The sequence below is a fragment of the Morus notabilis genome, unplaced genomic scaffold (assembly GCF_000414095.1).
Source record: "Morus notabilis unplaced genomic scaffold, ASM41409v2 Scaffold570, whole genome shotgun sequence".
NCBI classification, from domain to species: domain Eukaryota; kingdom Viridiplantae; phylum Streptophyta; class Magnoliopsida; order Rosales; family Moraceae; genus Morus; species Morus notabilis.
In genome coordinates, this window is record NW_010358717.1 from 294,195 (window position 1) to 310,307 (window position 16,113).

Below are 16,113 nucleotides of genomic sequence, written 5' to 3' on the forward strand. Positions count from 1 at the left end.
GGAATTCTAAAATTAAACACTTGAAAATAATTAATTGAGAATTAATTATTATTTAAATAATGTGATTATTTAAATTTGAATTTGAACACATCTAGATTTATCCATTTAAACTTATTTGATAAGTTGTTCAATTTAGAAATTCAAATTAATTTAAGTTTGACTTAAATTTGAATTTGAATTTGAAATAAAATTGGACTACAGGATAAAGGATGATTTTCTCTTCCTTCCCTATCCAGTATTGGCGCCACACACAGGGATAGGAATCCCTAGCATGGCCGGCCACAAGGGATAAGGGATAGAGGAGAATTTTGGTTCGAAATTCAAATTGGAGATAGAGATTGGATTCTTTCTAGAAGTTTGACTTCTACTCTATAAATACTATTTTTAAGACAATTTTCAGAATGGTTTTTTGCCCTAATTTTAGAGGTAGCCGAAATTTCTCTATAGAAATTTTGGAAACAATTTTTCAGCCCTAAGAGTTAAGGCTGGCCGAAATTCTCAAGAGAGAGAGGAAGGAAAAAATTTTTCTCCAAAAAATTCCACATCGTGCATGTGATGGTGTTTGTGGAAATTTGAGTATTTATTGTAACCCGTTTTGTCTCATGTGTGCCCACACACACGTCTTCGTAGATTCTAGGAATTGATGTGGAAGACATTGGTTTTCTAAACACAATGATTGGAGCAAGGACTGTTCGTGGTCAAAGAACTCAAGTTATCATCCGAGTCGGCTTCCAGGTATTTTTTCTGATTGAGTTCTTGATATATATAAGTTAATGAGATTAATTTATTCGTGCATAAATTAATATAATCTATAGAGTATCTCAAAAGTTTTATGAAAATTTTTGTTATACACGATCCGCCTCTCCCCCGCGCACCACCACGCTTCCGCAGCCAGATTCGATTCGGGCAACCAACAAATTCTTCTAATAATCACGGTCCCATCTTTGGGGTCGTGACATTGGCATTGGGTCCTATTTGGAAAATTTGACAATCGGATTTCCAACCTCTTAGTTTCGTAGTATTTAGATCCCTATTTTTTCAAAATAAAAAATCAAATTGAATCAAAGAGCTATAAACACTAATACAAATATGAATAACTCTTAACGTATGAGAAGATTTGATCCCGACTATAAACTGAAACCATAAATAATTTCACATAAAGACACTCCAGGGGGAGAAAAGTGTACCAATAAATTCAAACAACAGAATTTCAATAGGTACACCATATATCGAGCATATATATGATTGTTTCAACAATATTTCTATAATTGATGAAAATTTCAAATGGATCAAAAATTAAGAGACCTACGACACAAGGCAACCATCACATCACAAAGAAATAAATCTAGCATACTAAGCACACAAATCAACCTCGAAGAGTAGGAGATACCACATTGTTATTACACAATTAAAATAAAATCACTACAAAAGTACAAAATTGGCACACATGGGTATTGTATCATTTTGATTACTAAACTTTTAATTTTGACAAATTACTCCTTGAACTTTTTTTAGCAGTTTTCGTAACGACTTGAAGAATTAAAAAGGTTTAATTATACAAATTGTGATATATTAGTGTGCCTAATTTAATTTTTGTAAATTAATCAAGAAATTTTTAATTATTTTTAGTATTTACAATTCTACCCCGAAAGTATGTGAGAATACATACTTCTATCATTTTCTTTTTAACTATCTTTTAATATTACCTTTTTCCTTTTCCTTATATTTATTTCCTTCTTTCTTTCTCTTATTTTTCTCTTTCTCTCATTCTCTCTCTCTTTCTCCCGTCCCTCTCTCACTCTCTCAAAGCTCTCTCTCTTTTTCTCTCTCTCTCTTTCTCTCTCTCTCTCTCTCCCTGCTCTCTTTCTCTCTCTCTCATCTCTCCCCTGCTCTCTTTCTCTCAAGTTTGTCTCGCTCGCTTCTCTAAGCGGATTTGGATTCAGATTTAAACCAAAAAGGATATTTTCAAGCAGTTTTCAACACTACAGCAAAGATCAAGGTAAATACTTTGAAAACTCACTCTTGATCTCGGATTTTCTCTTGGTAATCTGGTTTTTTGGTTTGGATTTTGATGAATATAGATTTAAGTGTGATTTTTGAATGGGTTTTGATGAAACCATGATGGAATTTGGGGTTTTTTTTTATTATTTGAACTTGATTTAGTGATTGGAACTTGGTTTTGATGAATCTCCATGAAAATATCTTGAAATCGAACTTGAAATTGAAGGATTTGGCTTTGTTCTTCGCAATTTGGCCACTTTTTAGCCCTGACAGCTTCCCACCGGTCGACCGGTCATCACTCCACCAGCTGACCAGTGGAGTTACACTCCTCTATGACTGGTCGACATGTGCACACTAAATCCGGTCCAGAAATGCTTAAAAACCCTTGTTTGACCTCAAAATTCAATGAAGTACCAACTTAACTTCATTTGAGAACTTAAAGTGAGTGGATTAGCCACATTAATCCTTGTTCCCTTCCATTTCTCTTGATTGAATTATGATTCTCAAAGAATCACGATTTGAATTAAGAAGTTGTTTATAAACTTTGATTTTGAGTTAAGGCACACTAGTATGATATAATTGTACATAATTAAGCTAGATTGTTTAGAAGTGAGGTTTAAACTCTAAACCGTTGTTTTGGTGACAAAGCTAGCGGCGGGATCGAATATTGAGCTTCAAAGACGAGTGGGGCTAGGACGATAAGAAGCTAGCTGTGGAATTGCTATCTGAGAGGTAAGATGTTCTTGTCCACATCCTTGTTAGGCTGTTTTAAATGTATTTGGCCTATGAAAACGTTTTAAAAAATAAAAATGCATTTGAAATAATTGAAATCTAAAAAAGAGTTTTATATGATATTTTTTTAAAATGAGATATTTTAAGAGATATTTTAAGAAATGGTAACAACGCCGATGGCCTAGAAATCGAGATATGGATATCATATCCTTGGGGGCAGGACCCGAAACCCGTACGGGCCACTACGGTGGTGTTTGGCCTTGCAATCATAAATTACTTACTGATGCCTGAAACCGGAAATTTAAGTTTATTTTCCTTTCAAAAAAAAAAAAGATGTTTGGTTCCGGATGACATATTCGGACCCTGTACTTCTATTTATTTATTCAATTTTATAAATTATATCCTACTGGCCCTTTCGCTTGCTTTTCTTCTGTTTTAAATGTATTAAACCCCTCCCAGATGACGTTAGAAGTAGTGCTGAGTAGGTGGTGAGTACCGGTGAGGTGAGTCGATCTCAAGAAGTGAAGAAGTTATAATTTACTTCTCTCATTGCCACATGTACTAAGGCATGAATAAATTATGGATTGTAAACATTAAACTTTACTAGATTGTGGCTGATGTCAGTAATTTATTTTTCGGTACTGTTTATGTATGCACAATGTGAAAATCCTATGGATGTCAGAGGCTGACTTTTGAAATTGATTTGACTCTGATTGTGATTTTTTTTTTTTTTGTAAAGTCCGCCCCACTCTTTTCAAAAAACTCAATTTTTTTAAAATAGTAGGGTTTGTTTGGAAATTCATATACATACTATATTTGACTTTAACTTTAGTTTAATTACTTTATTAATTCGTGTTTAATTTCTAAACAAGCCTTCAAATCACCAACCCCTATTTGGGGCGTGACAGTTTCAATTCTAGCATTAAAATTAGTGAATAACTTTTAAAATTTCTCATTGACAATCACATATCAATCGCGGTAACTGAAATCTTTTCAAGAATAATTATATTAAATGCTAAATGTTCTAGTTTTGAAGGGTCTTTAACCATACTAAAGAAAATAGTTTGCATTTAATGTAACTATTCTTGTAAAAATTGTAGCTAATACGTAATTAGAATGTGATTATCTCTGTAAAATTTCAAAAGTCCGTTGTAAATTTTAGTATTAGGGATGAAAACAATGAAAAATTAAAAATTGAGAAAATAATTTATCAAAATTAAAAGTTCAGGGATTCAATACTAATAATTAGGAATTAACAATACTAATAACCGAAAAAAAAATAGAAAAAAAAAAAAAGAAGTCAAACGTATCAAAACGACCAAAGCACAGACAGCCAAAGCCTTACGTCGTCTCCCCTTCTTTGCACCATTTTTTTCCCAAAAAATAATAATGATGTGTATAAACATGACGAGGCCAGTCACCGCCATAGCTGTTGCTCATCAGATTCTCTCTAATTTCCAAAAAAAAAAAAAAAAACCCATTTCTTAACTGCTCCTTTCATTGAACCATACATTTTTCCTTTATCTCTCATTGTTTTTATTATTTTTCATTCTCTTTCAAGTTTCAACGATCTCTGACCTCCATTTTTTCAAACAATATTCGCTGTTCATATATTCTTTTTGGTATAAAAAAGTTCGTCATTGCATCTTCTTTGAAGAAAGGATCGTACTTAATCTTCCCAGGCTCTGGTGTTTCTCTCTCAAACATGGTATTTTAAACTCTCTCTATCTCTTTGTGCAACGAGAATGATTTTTTAATGTTTAAAGGAAATTTGATTTGGATTTTGCTTGTTATTATTATTATTATTCTTTTGTAATTTTTTTTTTCTGTTTTTCAATTTCATTTATTCGTTTTGCATTTCCTTGTTGTGTATATACATACATACTGTTTTTTTTTAATTATTATTTAAGATAGGTGCTCTAAAGTTCCGATTTTGACTTTTTAAGTTGCCATGCTCAATAGGAAACGGGGACCATATTTGCTTTCCTTCTTTTCTTTCTTTCTTTTTTTTTTTTTTTTTTTTGTGTGGGGTTTTCTTTTGTTCATATTAAATTGGAGTAATGTTTTGGTAGTGGACGACCCGGTTTTGAGTTGATAAGGCACCTTTATGCGCAATAAACAGTTTTTGGTTCTGTTCTTAACAAAGCTACATGTTTCTAATATGGGGTTCTATTTTTTTTTTTTTTTTTTCTGGGTCGTAATTCATTTTGCTTGTACTCATCATTTTATCTAAAGTCTGCTTAATTATACTGGTGTTGTATGGCATTTATCTAAAGTCTTAAAAGTTTTCCGTCTGCTTAATTATATATACTGGTGTTGTATGGCATCTAAAATTGGGTATCCTAAAATCACATTAAAAGTCTAAAATAATTGGATGACCAGTTCTTGTGTCACCATCTTTTAGTTGACATCTCCATCATCACGACTTCAAAACAGTTTCAGTTTTGACATTCATATCCTGATATCCATTACCATTCAAAGTGACATTTCCATGTAGATTATTCTAAGAGTACTGTTCTAATTTTCATATCAATGTTGATTATTGTTCATGCCTCACTTGGATTCTCAATTGACGATGTTGGGATTTGAGGGCCCAAGTTCAGGAAAGTGGTGAATTGTTTAGTGTAAGGAGAAAATTGGCCGTGCTTGGAGTTGGTTTTGTTTTTGTTTTTCACGTTTTGGAGAAAGAAAAAATGAAAATGGGAGAGAAACGGCGTTTGGCACTATTAAAGACAAAAAACGGAAATGAAAACGATTTTTTGGTTTAGTGTAAAATGGGAGAGAAATAAAACCGACTTTTAGTCGTTTTTTCATTTTTTGTTTCCGTTTTCTCCTCTTTCAAGCACAGAGAGAGAGATTAATGGATTTTTTTATACTGAAAACAAGCTCTTGATAAAACTACCAAATGCATTTTTAAAAATGATTTCTGTCTGAAATTGAAAATATTTTCATTTCCATTTTCATACAAAAAACAAAATCATTTTGGAACGAATTCCAAACGCATCCTATATATTCCATTATCTGGTTGTTCTGCTACATGTTAATTATCATGGTGGGGTTGCTAAAAGTCTTGATTTGGTGCATGTTATGACCACTGATGTAAGGTTTAACTTGGTTCTAACAAAGAGCATCAAACACTTTGTTGCGATTTTTGAACTAATCCACACACACACACACACACACACACACACATATATATATATTGTGGGAGTGATTCTTATGATCGTTTCTTTGTATATATTTTTCCTCTGCTGGAAGATCCTAGCTCATAGCTCAAATCCTGAGTCTGTTTGCTGAATAAGAATGTACAATGCCGCCAGAATGTATTGAGCGGTTGTTTTATTGTTGTTGGCGTCTCTTGTTTATGTACTATTAATAACTACTATCTGGTTAGTGGTTACCTTTGAATCTCGTGAGCAATAGTGCTTAGAAAATTGAGCAAATAACTTTTGCTATGTAAGTATGAATGTTCTATAGCTTTACTGCTATGGAAGTTTTGTGCTTTTACATATCACTCAACTTAATATCTATAGCTTTCTCGCGAACAGAAACCAGTATTTAAGTCCTTTATTATTTTTTTATTTTTTTAAAAACATGTGATTTGAGGGCCTTTCCAACATGACAATAATGTAATAAATATACTCCGGGGGAGTTTCTTGTCGTGTTTTTATTTTTTCCCGATGACGCAAATGTTGAACAACTTGGTGTCTTTGAACATGAAATTTTCCAAATTCTTTTAAAACAAGGGACCTCTTTCATTGCTATGTAAACTTTGTGCACAAAAGTTGTTCTATAATTAGTTACATCCTATTGCGGAACTGTGTTGACATGATGAATAATGAGTTTAGTGCATGTTTCATTCATACCTTTGCTGGAAAACATACATTATAAGCAAACCATTGACCGTGAAGCTTCAAATGTGTATGTATATGTTGTAAAAAGTGTATGCATTCTTGCATGTAATTATTCCGGGGTGTATACAGTATATCAAGGTTGCCAATTCTTTTTCGATGATTTATACTAGGTGGTTTATTGGTTCATATCGACATTTTTTTTCCCTTATGTATTAAAGATCTGAGTTGTGGCACTCTCTTATGGAACTCAAAAGTTACTACATCGTCATTACCTTCAGCTGCAGCAATGCCTTTTGTGTTTGTTCTTTTTGCCCTTTGGATCAAAATCCTGATACTTTGTTGGTAATTTTTGAAGTCGTCTGAAGAGAAATCAACTTCTACGCTTACGATTGGAGGGCATTTTGGGACCCGCAATTCTGAACCTGCACGAAGTGGATCATTTGGTAGGATAAGCAGTGCCAGTTCTTCAATAAGAAGGCGATCTGTTAGTTTATCTGGTCTTCAAACCTCTCAAATAGATGATAACGTTGAAAGCGAGTCTGTGTCAGAGGCGGGCGATATTGGGGACAGGGCTCTTCATAGCAACAGGCACAGCAGGAGTGGCAGCCTCCGCTTTTCCTTGGATCACGTGTCAGAGAATGGGGTGGTTATTTCTATTCCAGAAGATACGCTATCACAATCCCGTGGGTTTAGCACTCATGATCCTGCAACAATGAATTCTGTCTCCCCCATTCTGCCATTGCCAGAAGAACTTCTTTCCCCTCTTTCAACTGATCCCGTGGTGCAAGCTGAAAACAATATGCAAGTAAGTTTCTGGTTGCTATTTTTGGGTCCATTAGTTTGATAGGATTCTTCAAAAATGACAAAAGTTAAAGTTGTCGATGATATAACAAATTTAGTTTTACTTTTCTAGCATAACATGGGGGACGCTTACATTATTTCATGTACGTGTTTTTTTATTTCATGTAAATGTGTTTTATAATTTATTTTTTCTCTTAGTGCAGGATGATAAGAAAGATATGCCAAAGCTGTTGGAGTACTGTTCATGTCTCATTCATTTAGCCGTTTTTGGCATTTTGGGGGTAAAATTCTTGAGCATCGTTCTCTTTCAATATTAATTGCCGCCTTTTACATTTCATAGCTTGGTGGTACGTGTTCGCAACAAATATGTTTATTGTATAAATGACATTTATATGTTTATTCTGAATAAATATGTTGGTGCTCTTGGATCATGATAAGTGCAATTGAAGTACTGAGATTGCAACTCTTTGTCCAGGTACTCCAAAAGATGTGCTATTTTAGTTTTTATTTTTTTATTTTTTTTTTAATGTCTTTTAGTGTGAGATGTTCCTTCTCTGTCTTTTGCCTTCTGCTTTGCTGCGGAATGTAATACCTTCTGACTTCCGAGTCCTTGATACAGAGGACTCTGCTTTCCTACTGGTTGAGTTTGACTGATCAAAATCATTGTGTTTTGGGTTGGTTTAACTGCTAATTTACATTCCATTTGTTGTAGACCTGGATGTCAAATGCTATGGCTGCATGCATGAAGATGAAATAGTTCCTTCGTTTTGCTCTTTTTTTTTTTTTTTTTTTTTTTTGAAGATAGAGGTAGTTCTTGCTACGAAGGGGACGTGAAGAAAGTACCCTCTTAGTTAAGTTAGACGCTCATGACTCGTATGTTGTCTGTTTGTGATTACAACTTGATCAAATAATTTTGTACAGCATGTATTGTTAGCTTTAAATAAAGTTCCAATCAGCAAATCTTGCTTGCTACAACATGCAGGTCTTGACGAGGTATCTACTGCAGAAACTTTTCGGCCCTGGCATTGCCGGAGTTACAAGCAATGAAAGCATTCTTTATCTTGACCTTCCTTCCAATATGGTCCCTCTCTTTCTCCCTATATATATACATACATGTGTATATATATTTATATAAATGTATATAATGCACACTCCTAGTTAGTTTTTTGTTGCATCAGTCTCTTGCTCTTTATATTATTCTCTCGGAGAGTACATTGTGCAGTTTCAAGTATTAGGAGGAACTTGTATTGTAGAACGTGTCCTGATTACTGTAGTTGAAATTAATTCTCACGAACATGGATTCCTGTGGTTCTACCATCTTATTGATGGTATTAATGCAAGATGCTCTTCTAAACCCACATTTTCTGGTATTCTCCCAGGTTGGCTCTTTTTTGATGGGATGGTTTGGTGTTGTCTTCAAAGGAGATATATCCCGTGTGTCCGACTTTTTAGCCATTGGTTTGACAACTGGTTACCTGGGAAGCCTTACCACTTTCAGTGGCTGGAATCAGAAAATGCTTGAACTTAGTGTTGATGGCCATTGGGTTTCATCTATCCTCGGGTTTCTCATAGGTAAGATGTCAATAATCTAAGAATCATGTCGCAACAACTGGTGTAGATACATGGCCATGACTAGCGGCAAACTTTTAACATCTGTGTCCAGCCTGAATTCTGGTGCAAGCTCTATTTACTCGGAACAAGACAAGCTTATCCCTTATATAGTTTCTCTGCAGGCTTGTTTCTTGCTGCCTACTCCATAATTTTTGGAGTCGAGACAGCTAAGGGTTTTAAGCGGCTTCTTAAAAAGAAAATAGCAAATCAAGAATGTTGGATTCTCAATTCGAGCAGCAACTGGAGAGTAGACAGTTGCAAACGTCACGTGGCAGTTATGGTGGTGTTCTTGCTGATGTTAGGTCTGCTGTGGAGCATGAGCGGCGTATTGATGAGAGAGGAGTTTAGCAGCGGCAGTGATGAGGCTCAACTATGGTTTGGTTGCATAGTTGGGCCTCTGGGTGTGTGGACCAGGTGGTTCTTAGCTCGACTTAATGGATGCGGCCTAGGAAATGCAGGTTACTTGAAATGGATTCCTTTTGGTACCCTGATTGCCAATGTCTCTGCAGCTTGCATCATGGCAGCACTATCTACGATTAGAAAAGCGGTGCGTATCTCTGACGTGATTTCTTTCCATAACACCATACCCTTCTGTGACACCTTTATCTCTGTTGAAGTACGACCCATGTTAACAAGATGAATTTTCTCTCTTATTTAAGGACCTTAGGGTTGACACTTGAGGCTCACTAGCATTGACAAAATTTTCATGGAATTGTTTGATTGTTTCATTTTAAAGGGCCATTTGTAGAGTTTTCTGTTGGTTTTTCTCGGTACTTTATTGACCTTTTACTTTCAATACGATTTCGTAGAGAATAGGGTAGTTAAAGTTTTAGCACCCCACCACCAAAAGAAAAAAAAAAACAAAAAAAACAAAAGTTAGCCCCCCAAAAAGACATGCAATCGTTGCAGCTATATTACAGTTGAGTGGAGTCTTATTCCGTTTTCATTTTGCACCCTTACCTTAAAGTCTAACATTATGGGCGTTGGGAACATTATAGATTTGCAGATTTCTAAGAGGTTGAAGGTTTTGTCAATAATGAAAAAACACGGTTTGTTTAAGTAAACGGAGAGAGAACAAGATGAGGGTTGAGGAGGCCAATTTTATATGATGGAGTAGGGTATATATCATATGATTTTGATGTCTTAATCATTCTCTTCTACGCGTTAAACTCTTTCAGCAATAATATTATACTTGCAAATAACTCAACTTAAGAGGTTTTTTCTGGTTGGTACAGGTAAATTCCAAGACTTCTGATACCATCGTAATAGGGACACAACTTGGGTTTTTGGGTTGTTTGAGTACAGTTTCTACATTCATTGCCGAATTCAATGCAATGAGAGAAAGTAAGCATCCTTGGAGAGCATATGCATATGCCATAATCACTATATGCTTCTCATTTGCCTTGGGAACCCTCATCTACTCTGTACCTGTTTGGACTCGAGGATACAAATAGGACTTTTTTTTTTTCCTTCTTAATTATGTTCTAGTCGACTTGTGACCGAGACGAAAATCTAATGTCACACCATAAATCTTATACTATAAATTTACACCATTTATAGAAAAATAAAATCTTTTTATCTGTCTCTGATACTTTTTTAACAGGAAGTCTACAAAGTAGTTGAGGGTCTGTTTGATTCACGGGTTTAAATCCATAGTTTTGATTTTGTTAAGAGTGTTTTCTCTCACAAAAAAATTGAATAAAAAAATTCCCGCCAATTGTATATGTTGACAAGATAATTGGAATTATAAGTAATTCATGAATAAATAGTTTCATAACCCCTTTAGAGAATTAACTTTAGCTTCTGGGTGTATAAAAACGCAAATCACAATACCATAAAAAGTAAGAGGCAAGTCAAATACCAGGAAAGAAAATTGTAGAAATCCTCTGCGACTTCCAAGTTCGAAGGAGTCCAAGTTCTGAAAAGAAGATGCAGAATTCCATTAAGGCCAAATAAAAGTCAAAAGAATGTGGATGAAAACTAACGGCAGAAGTGATTATAAAAGTCAAATGCATATCATAACCACTACCTAAAGGCTCATCAGAAGTGATTATATATTTTATTTTCTATAACCAAAGTGGATGTATGTATATATAGATCAGTAATGTGATATATATATATAACTTCTCAGACACACATAATGCGTTAAATTAACTTGGTTGAATTTTTGACTTGCGTAAATTTCCTTGTCAAAATCCGAATGAAGAAAGACACTCAAGACACCAAGTTGGTGAAGAAGAAAATTTGAAGGTTTATTATTATTTTTATTATATTATTTAGAAAAAATAATAAATTAATTCTTTCCAGTAGTGCTTCCCCAGAAAGACCTAATCAATGGTTTAACTACCTTATGTAGTCTCCATTTCATATTACAATCTCAACGTTGATGCTCTTCCAATTAAAAGAAAACGAATAATATCATAATCACGATCATAATCATAATAATAAAGGGCCGTATAAGGAAATTTTCTTGCAGCTAAGAACTGGAATTTAGACCACTTCTGTGGAAGCATATTACATGTCTGCGTGTGTGTGGAATATTAATGTATAAGATATTATCTAATGCAGACTATTTTGTTTATTTATTTATATATATATATATATATATATATATATATTTTTTGGAACCTACCGTCAGTTTGTTATAAGGTAACAATACAAAAACAAAACTGTCCAAATGTATGCTTTTCTCTCCTTGTTTTTATAATTATATTATATCATTCTTATTATTGTTATTTTGGACTTTACAGTGACTATATAATTAGTTTAGGTAACAAATGAACACAAAATTGTACAATTTGCATCTTTTTCTTTGTTTTCAGATGTATCTGTTGGGTTGGAGCAACCCCAGTTGAGATCTCAACCAGTTAATATTTTGACAATGAGTAGCATATAGTTTTCCAAAAATAATATATAAATAATCCAATGCATTTCAAAGCAACTTACATTGCCATCGCTACTAACATTGTATGTCACTAGTACTCGCCGCTGTGGCGGCGACACTCAGCCGTTCATTGTTTGCGGGCCCTCTGTTCGTATGCAGGAGGGTGAAAGTTCATAAATTTTCTGATCATTCTTCCATGGCAACTTAATAGCTAGTCATTTCTTTGAGCTTTGCTGGTTCAACCAATTATGGTGAGCTTTAAACCCTTTTTTCTCTTAATCTCCCTAATATTTCAATATGCTAAATTAGCAGTTTTCCCTTTTTCTTGTGATCTTCATACTCTAATTTATACCTTTGTATTCGTTTTATTTTTATATAATCTGCCACACTTAGGGTTTCTTAGGTAATCTTAGTTGATTTTGAATTAGCTTTGCAGACTAAGAAATATTAGAACAAATTATTAAAATTTTTGGATTCGTGCAATAATTTAGACAATGCAACCACTTTGATCAATGTTTTCTCTAAAGAAGTTTCAAATATCACTGCTTGTTTGATAGTGCATTTTTTTTCCTAAAGCAATAACGCAAAGTGAGATTAAGGTGGCATGTTATTTTCCAACTACACCCCTATTCAATTAGATGCTCAAAGACAAGTTAGGGGCTCAAACTTTAGATTATATTGTATTGTTTTTTAACAAGGTCAAGTGCCTTACCACATCAGTCACCCCTTACGGCGTTTGATAATACATCAGTACTGATGTGCTGTCACATTACATTACGATATAATACCTAGTTATAAGTCACACCTTTTGTTATCGGATATCATTGCTCAATTTATTGCATTGGAGAGTTAAAAAATTTGTCTACAGCGTAAATTCATTTTTCTATGATACTACTTTGATTTTCATAAGATTTGTAATTTGCCATATTAATTCGTTGAAAATAATGCCAAGTAATACCATAAATGAAGCAATTACTATTGTTTGTTCCATACTAAGATCAATGCATTTTCTTTTCTTTTTTGCAGTCATCCCAATCCCAAGAGATATCAAGCCCCAAAACAGATAATCATGAAACAGATAATCACTATGATCATGTATCGCATACCAACAGTGTAGCTCTTACCATTCCACAAGATACAACCTCATCATTGCCAAAGGAATTTGCTTCTCCTACTTCAGTGGATTCTAAAGTGCAACAACTTGAACAAAAAACGGTGGTGAGAAATTATTGTCTTAAAGTTTTTTCCTGTTGGTCATAATCCTTAAAAGTGTTCGAATGTTTTGTTCAAATTTGACTTTCATGAGCAAACCATATTATTGACTTGTGCAACTTCAATATTTTTATTTTTTATTTTCTTGTTTTTGTTTATAGGAATTGCCAATAGTGCTGGTGTACGGTTCATGTCTCACTCATTTAGCCGTTTTTGGGATTCTAGGGGTAAGTTGAATGGTTCTCAATTATTCTCTCCTCAGAATATGTCTCTTTTTTTTTTTTCAAATGTTTTATAGTCTATGTAATGTCGTTTTTCTCGCCCCCTTTTTGCTGATGAACAGACCTTAATTTGATTTACTTGAACATTGATTTTGTTCCCAGGAACCGAATCGTTTATGTTTTAGTTATTTGTAATTCTAGTAAGTTAAGCTTGCTTAATGCTCTTAATTGCACAGATTAATTATATGGAAAATATTATGCAGATCTTGACAAGGTATTTGCTGCAAAAACTTTTTGGCCCTGGAGTAGCTGGAGTGACAAGCAAACTAAGCATTCTTTATCCTGACCTTCCTTCTAATATGGTCTCTTTCTCTCTATCTATTGAGGCCCCCTATGGTGCGAAATCTGGTCGTATCATGCAATGGATTTCTAAGCGTTAATGATGGTCCAAATTAAAAGATTTGCACCGTTTTAAGTTTATTGTTGTTCAATTCCACATAACAAAATCAGCTCAAATTTTAACGGTCCAGATTGATTTTTTCTATCATTCAACAACTGATAAATTGCTTGTACCGTACGGCTAGTAGTCTTACCATAGTCCATCTGTCCCTAACTTTGGACCCTTTAATATTGCACATAGCTTTTATAACTCAGCTCATGTTGTAGTAATTCATAATCAGAGAGTACTGATAAATATACATGTTATTTTCAACCCTTTTTTATTTCTTATTTTTATGCATTATTCCAGGTTGGTTCTTTCTTGATGGGGTGGTTTGGTGTTGTTTTCAAACCGTCCATATCTCACGCTTCAGATTTTCTAGCCGTTGGTCTGACTACAGGTTACCTAGGAAGCCTTACTACTTTCAGTGGTTGGAACCAGGAAATGATTGAACTTAGCTTTGAAGGCCAATGGGTTTCGTCTATGCTTGGTTTTCTCATAGGTAAGTTTGTGTAAATATTGTAAGCAATCATTTTGCAAAAAACTAATTTAATTTTCATCTATACCTAGCCATTAATTTAAAATAAGGTTGTACTTTCATGTCATATTAGTCCCCAAACTTTATTAATAGGAAGGGACTTGAAGGAGACTATCTATCAATAAGCATTAGTGAAATCACTGGTTGTAAGAAAAATATTGTTAGATATGATTAACAACGAACTTATTTTAGTAAGTTTAAGGAATTAAACGAGAATTTCACAGCAATTACGGATTAAAGCGCGATTTCTGTTAAAATTAGGGGATGAACCAAAGAAATATTAAATCCTAAACTTAGAGACAAGCACATGATCTCTTTTTGTTCGCAGGTTTGTTTCTTGTTGCATACTCCATAATTTTTGGAGTGGAGACTGCCAAGGGTTTCAAGCTGCTTCTCGGAAAGATATTAACAAAATTTCCGATTTCGAATAAGACCTGGAGGGTTGACAGTTGCGAGCGTCATGCCGTGGTTATGGTCTTGTTCTTGGTGATGCTATGTTTGGTATGGAGTGTGAGTGGAATCTATGTTAGAGAGGAGTTTAGGGAAGAAAATGGTGAGGCTCACCTATGGCTGGCATGCATAGTTGGACCTTTAGGTGTATGGATGAGGTGGTTCTTAGCTCGGCTGAATGGCCATGGTCTAGGAAAGGCGGCTTTGCTCGGGTGGGTTCCGTTCGGTACTCTACTCGCCAATGTCTCCGCAGCCTGTCTCATGGCATCACTTTCAACTGCTAAAAAAGCGGTATGCAATATGGCTTCTATGGTGTGATTTCTTTTGTGTAGTATAGACCTACTTAGAATGTTATGACGAGTTTATTTTCGATAGAATGAATTTATAGTCAAGAAAAGACTTTGCAACTTTTTGGTTCATAGGTATAAACACAATTCAAATCTTTTAGTTATAGTGTTTCATCTTATAAAAATTTAAAATTTTTGTTCAAAACTATGAACCAAACAAATGTTTATACATTTGGGAGTGCTTTATTAAGAAGGCTTTCAAGGTTAGAAGGATTTTTTTTCTTTATAGTAAAACACAGTTTATGATTGCTTTGATTTTGATCTAATTAACAGATTATTATTATTTTTTATGTCCTGTGTAAATCTTTTTTCTTTTTTTTTTTTTTAAGAAGTGTTTTCTGGTTGGTACAGGTGAATACCAAGACTTGTGATACCATCGTAATAGGAATACAACTTGGGTTTTTGGGTTGTTTGAGTACAGTTTCTACATTCATTGCTGAGTTCAATGCAATGAGAGAAAGTAAGCATCCTTGGAGAGCATATGCATATGCCATGATCACCATATGCATCTCATTTGCCTTAGGAATCCTCATCTACTCTGTACCTGTTTGGACTAAAGGATACAAATAGCCTTTTTTTTTTTAATAGTAATATTTTGGGTTTTTAGTACAATTGTCCCCGAACTTTTCATGGTTTAAAAAATTACCCTCAAACTTTTAATTCTGACAATCAACCCCTCAAACTTATAAAACTGTTGTAATGTGTCATATTTTATTAGATTTAAGGGATTAAAAGTTGAAGAATTGAAATACTTGTGTTACGTTTGAATTGGGATTTTAGAAACTCTCGTCGAATGTGTTTTTTTGACACTAATTTAACACAATTAGCATCAAAATGGAACATATTGCAATAATTTTATAAGTTGAAGGATAACTTGTCAAAATTAAAAATTTAAGGGACAAATTGTTAAAGCCGTACAAGTTCATGGAGCAAATGCATGTGAAATTATACCACTGATTGGTGACATTATATTAGGTGCACTTTTTTAAGATTGGAGATGTAAGAACCCAAAAATCTAGCTGT

At 34.1% G+C, this 16,113-nt stretch overlaps 2 protein-coding genes across 2 annotated transcripts; both read left to right on the forward strand.

Moving 5' to 3' along the window:
* Positions 1-4,232: 4,232 nt before the first annotated feature.
* Positions 4,233-10,544, forward strand: LOC112090617. Its single transcript, XM_024162351.1, has 7 exons — positions 4,233-4,441; positions 6,943-7,392; positions 7,592-7,669; positions 8,371-8,469; positions 8,768-8,960; positions 9,122-9,546; positions 10,235-10,544. Exons 1-7 carry the CDS (start codon positions 4,439-4,441, stop codon positions 10,451-10,453), a joined length of 1,467 nt encoding a protein of 488 aa, XP_024018119.1. The 5' UTR covers positions 4,233-4,438; the 3' UTR covers positions 10,454-10,544.
* Positions 10,545-11,924: 1,380 nt separating this feature from the next.
* LOC21403065 (fluoride export protein 2) lies at positions 11,925-15,660 on the forward strand. Its single transcript, XM_024162349.1, has 7 exons — positions 11,925-11,966; positions 12,910-13,101; positions 13,257-13,322; positions 13,580-13,678; positions 14,065-14,257; positions 14,622-15,034; positions 15,442-15,660. The coding sequence occupies exons 1-7, from the start codon at positions 11,925-11,927 to the stop codon at positions 15,658-15,660; spliced, it is 1,224 nt and encodes a 407-aa protein (XP_024018117.1).
* Positions 15,661-16,113: the final 453 nt, after the last annotated feature.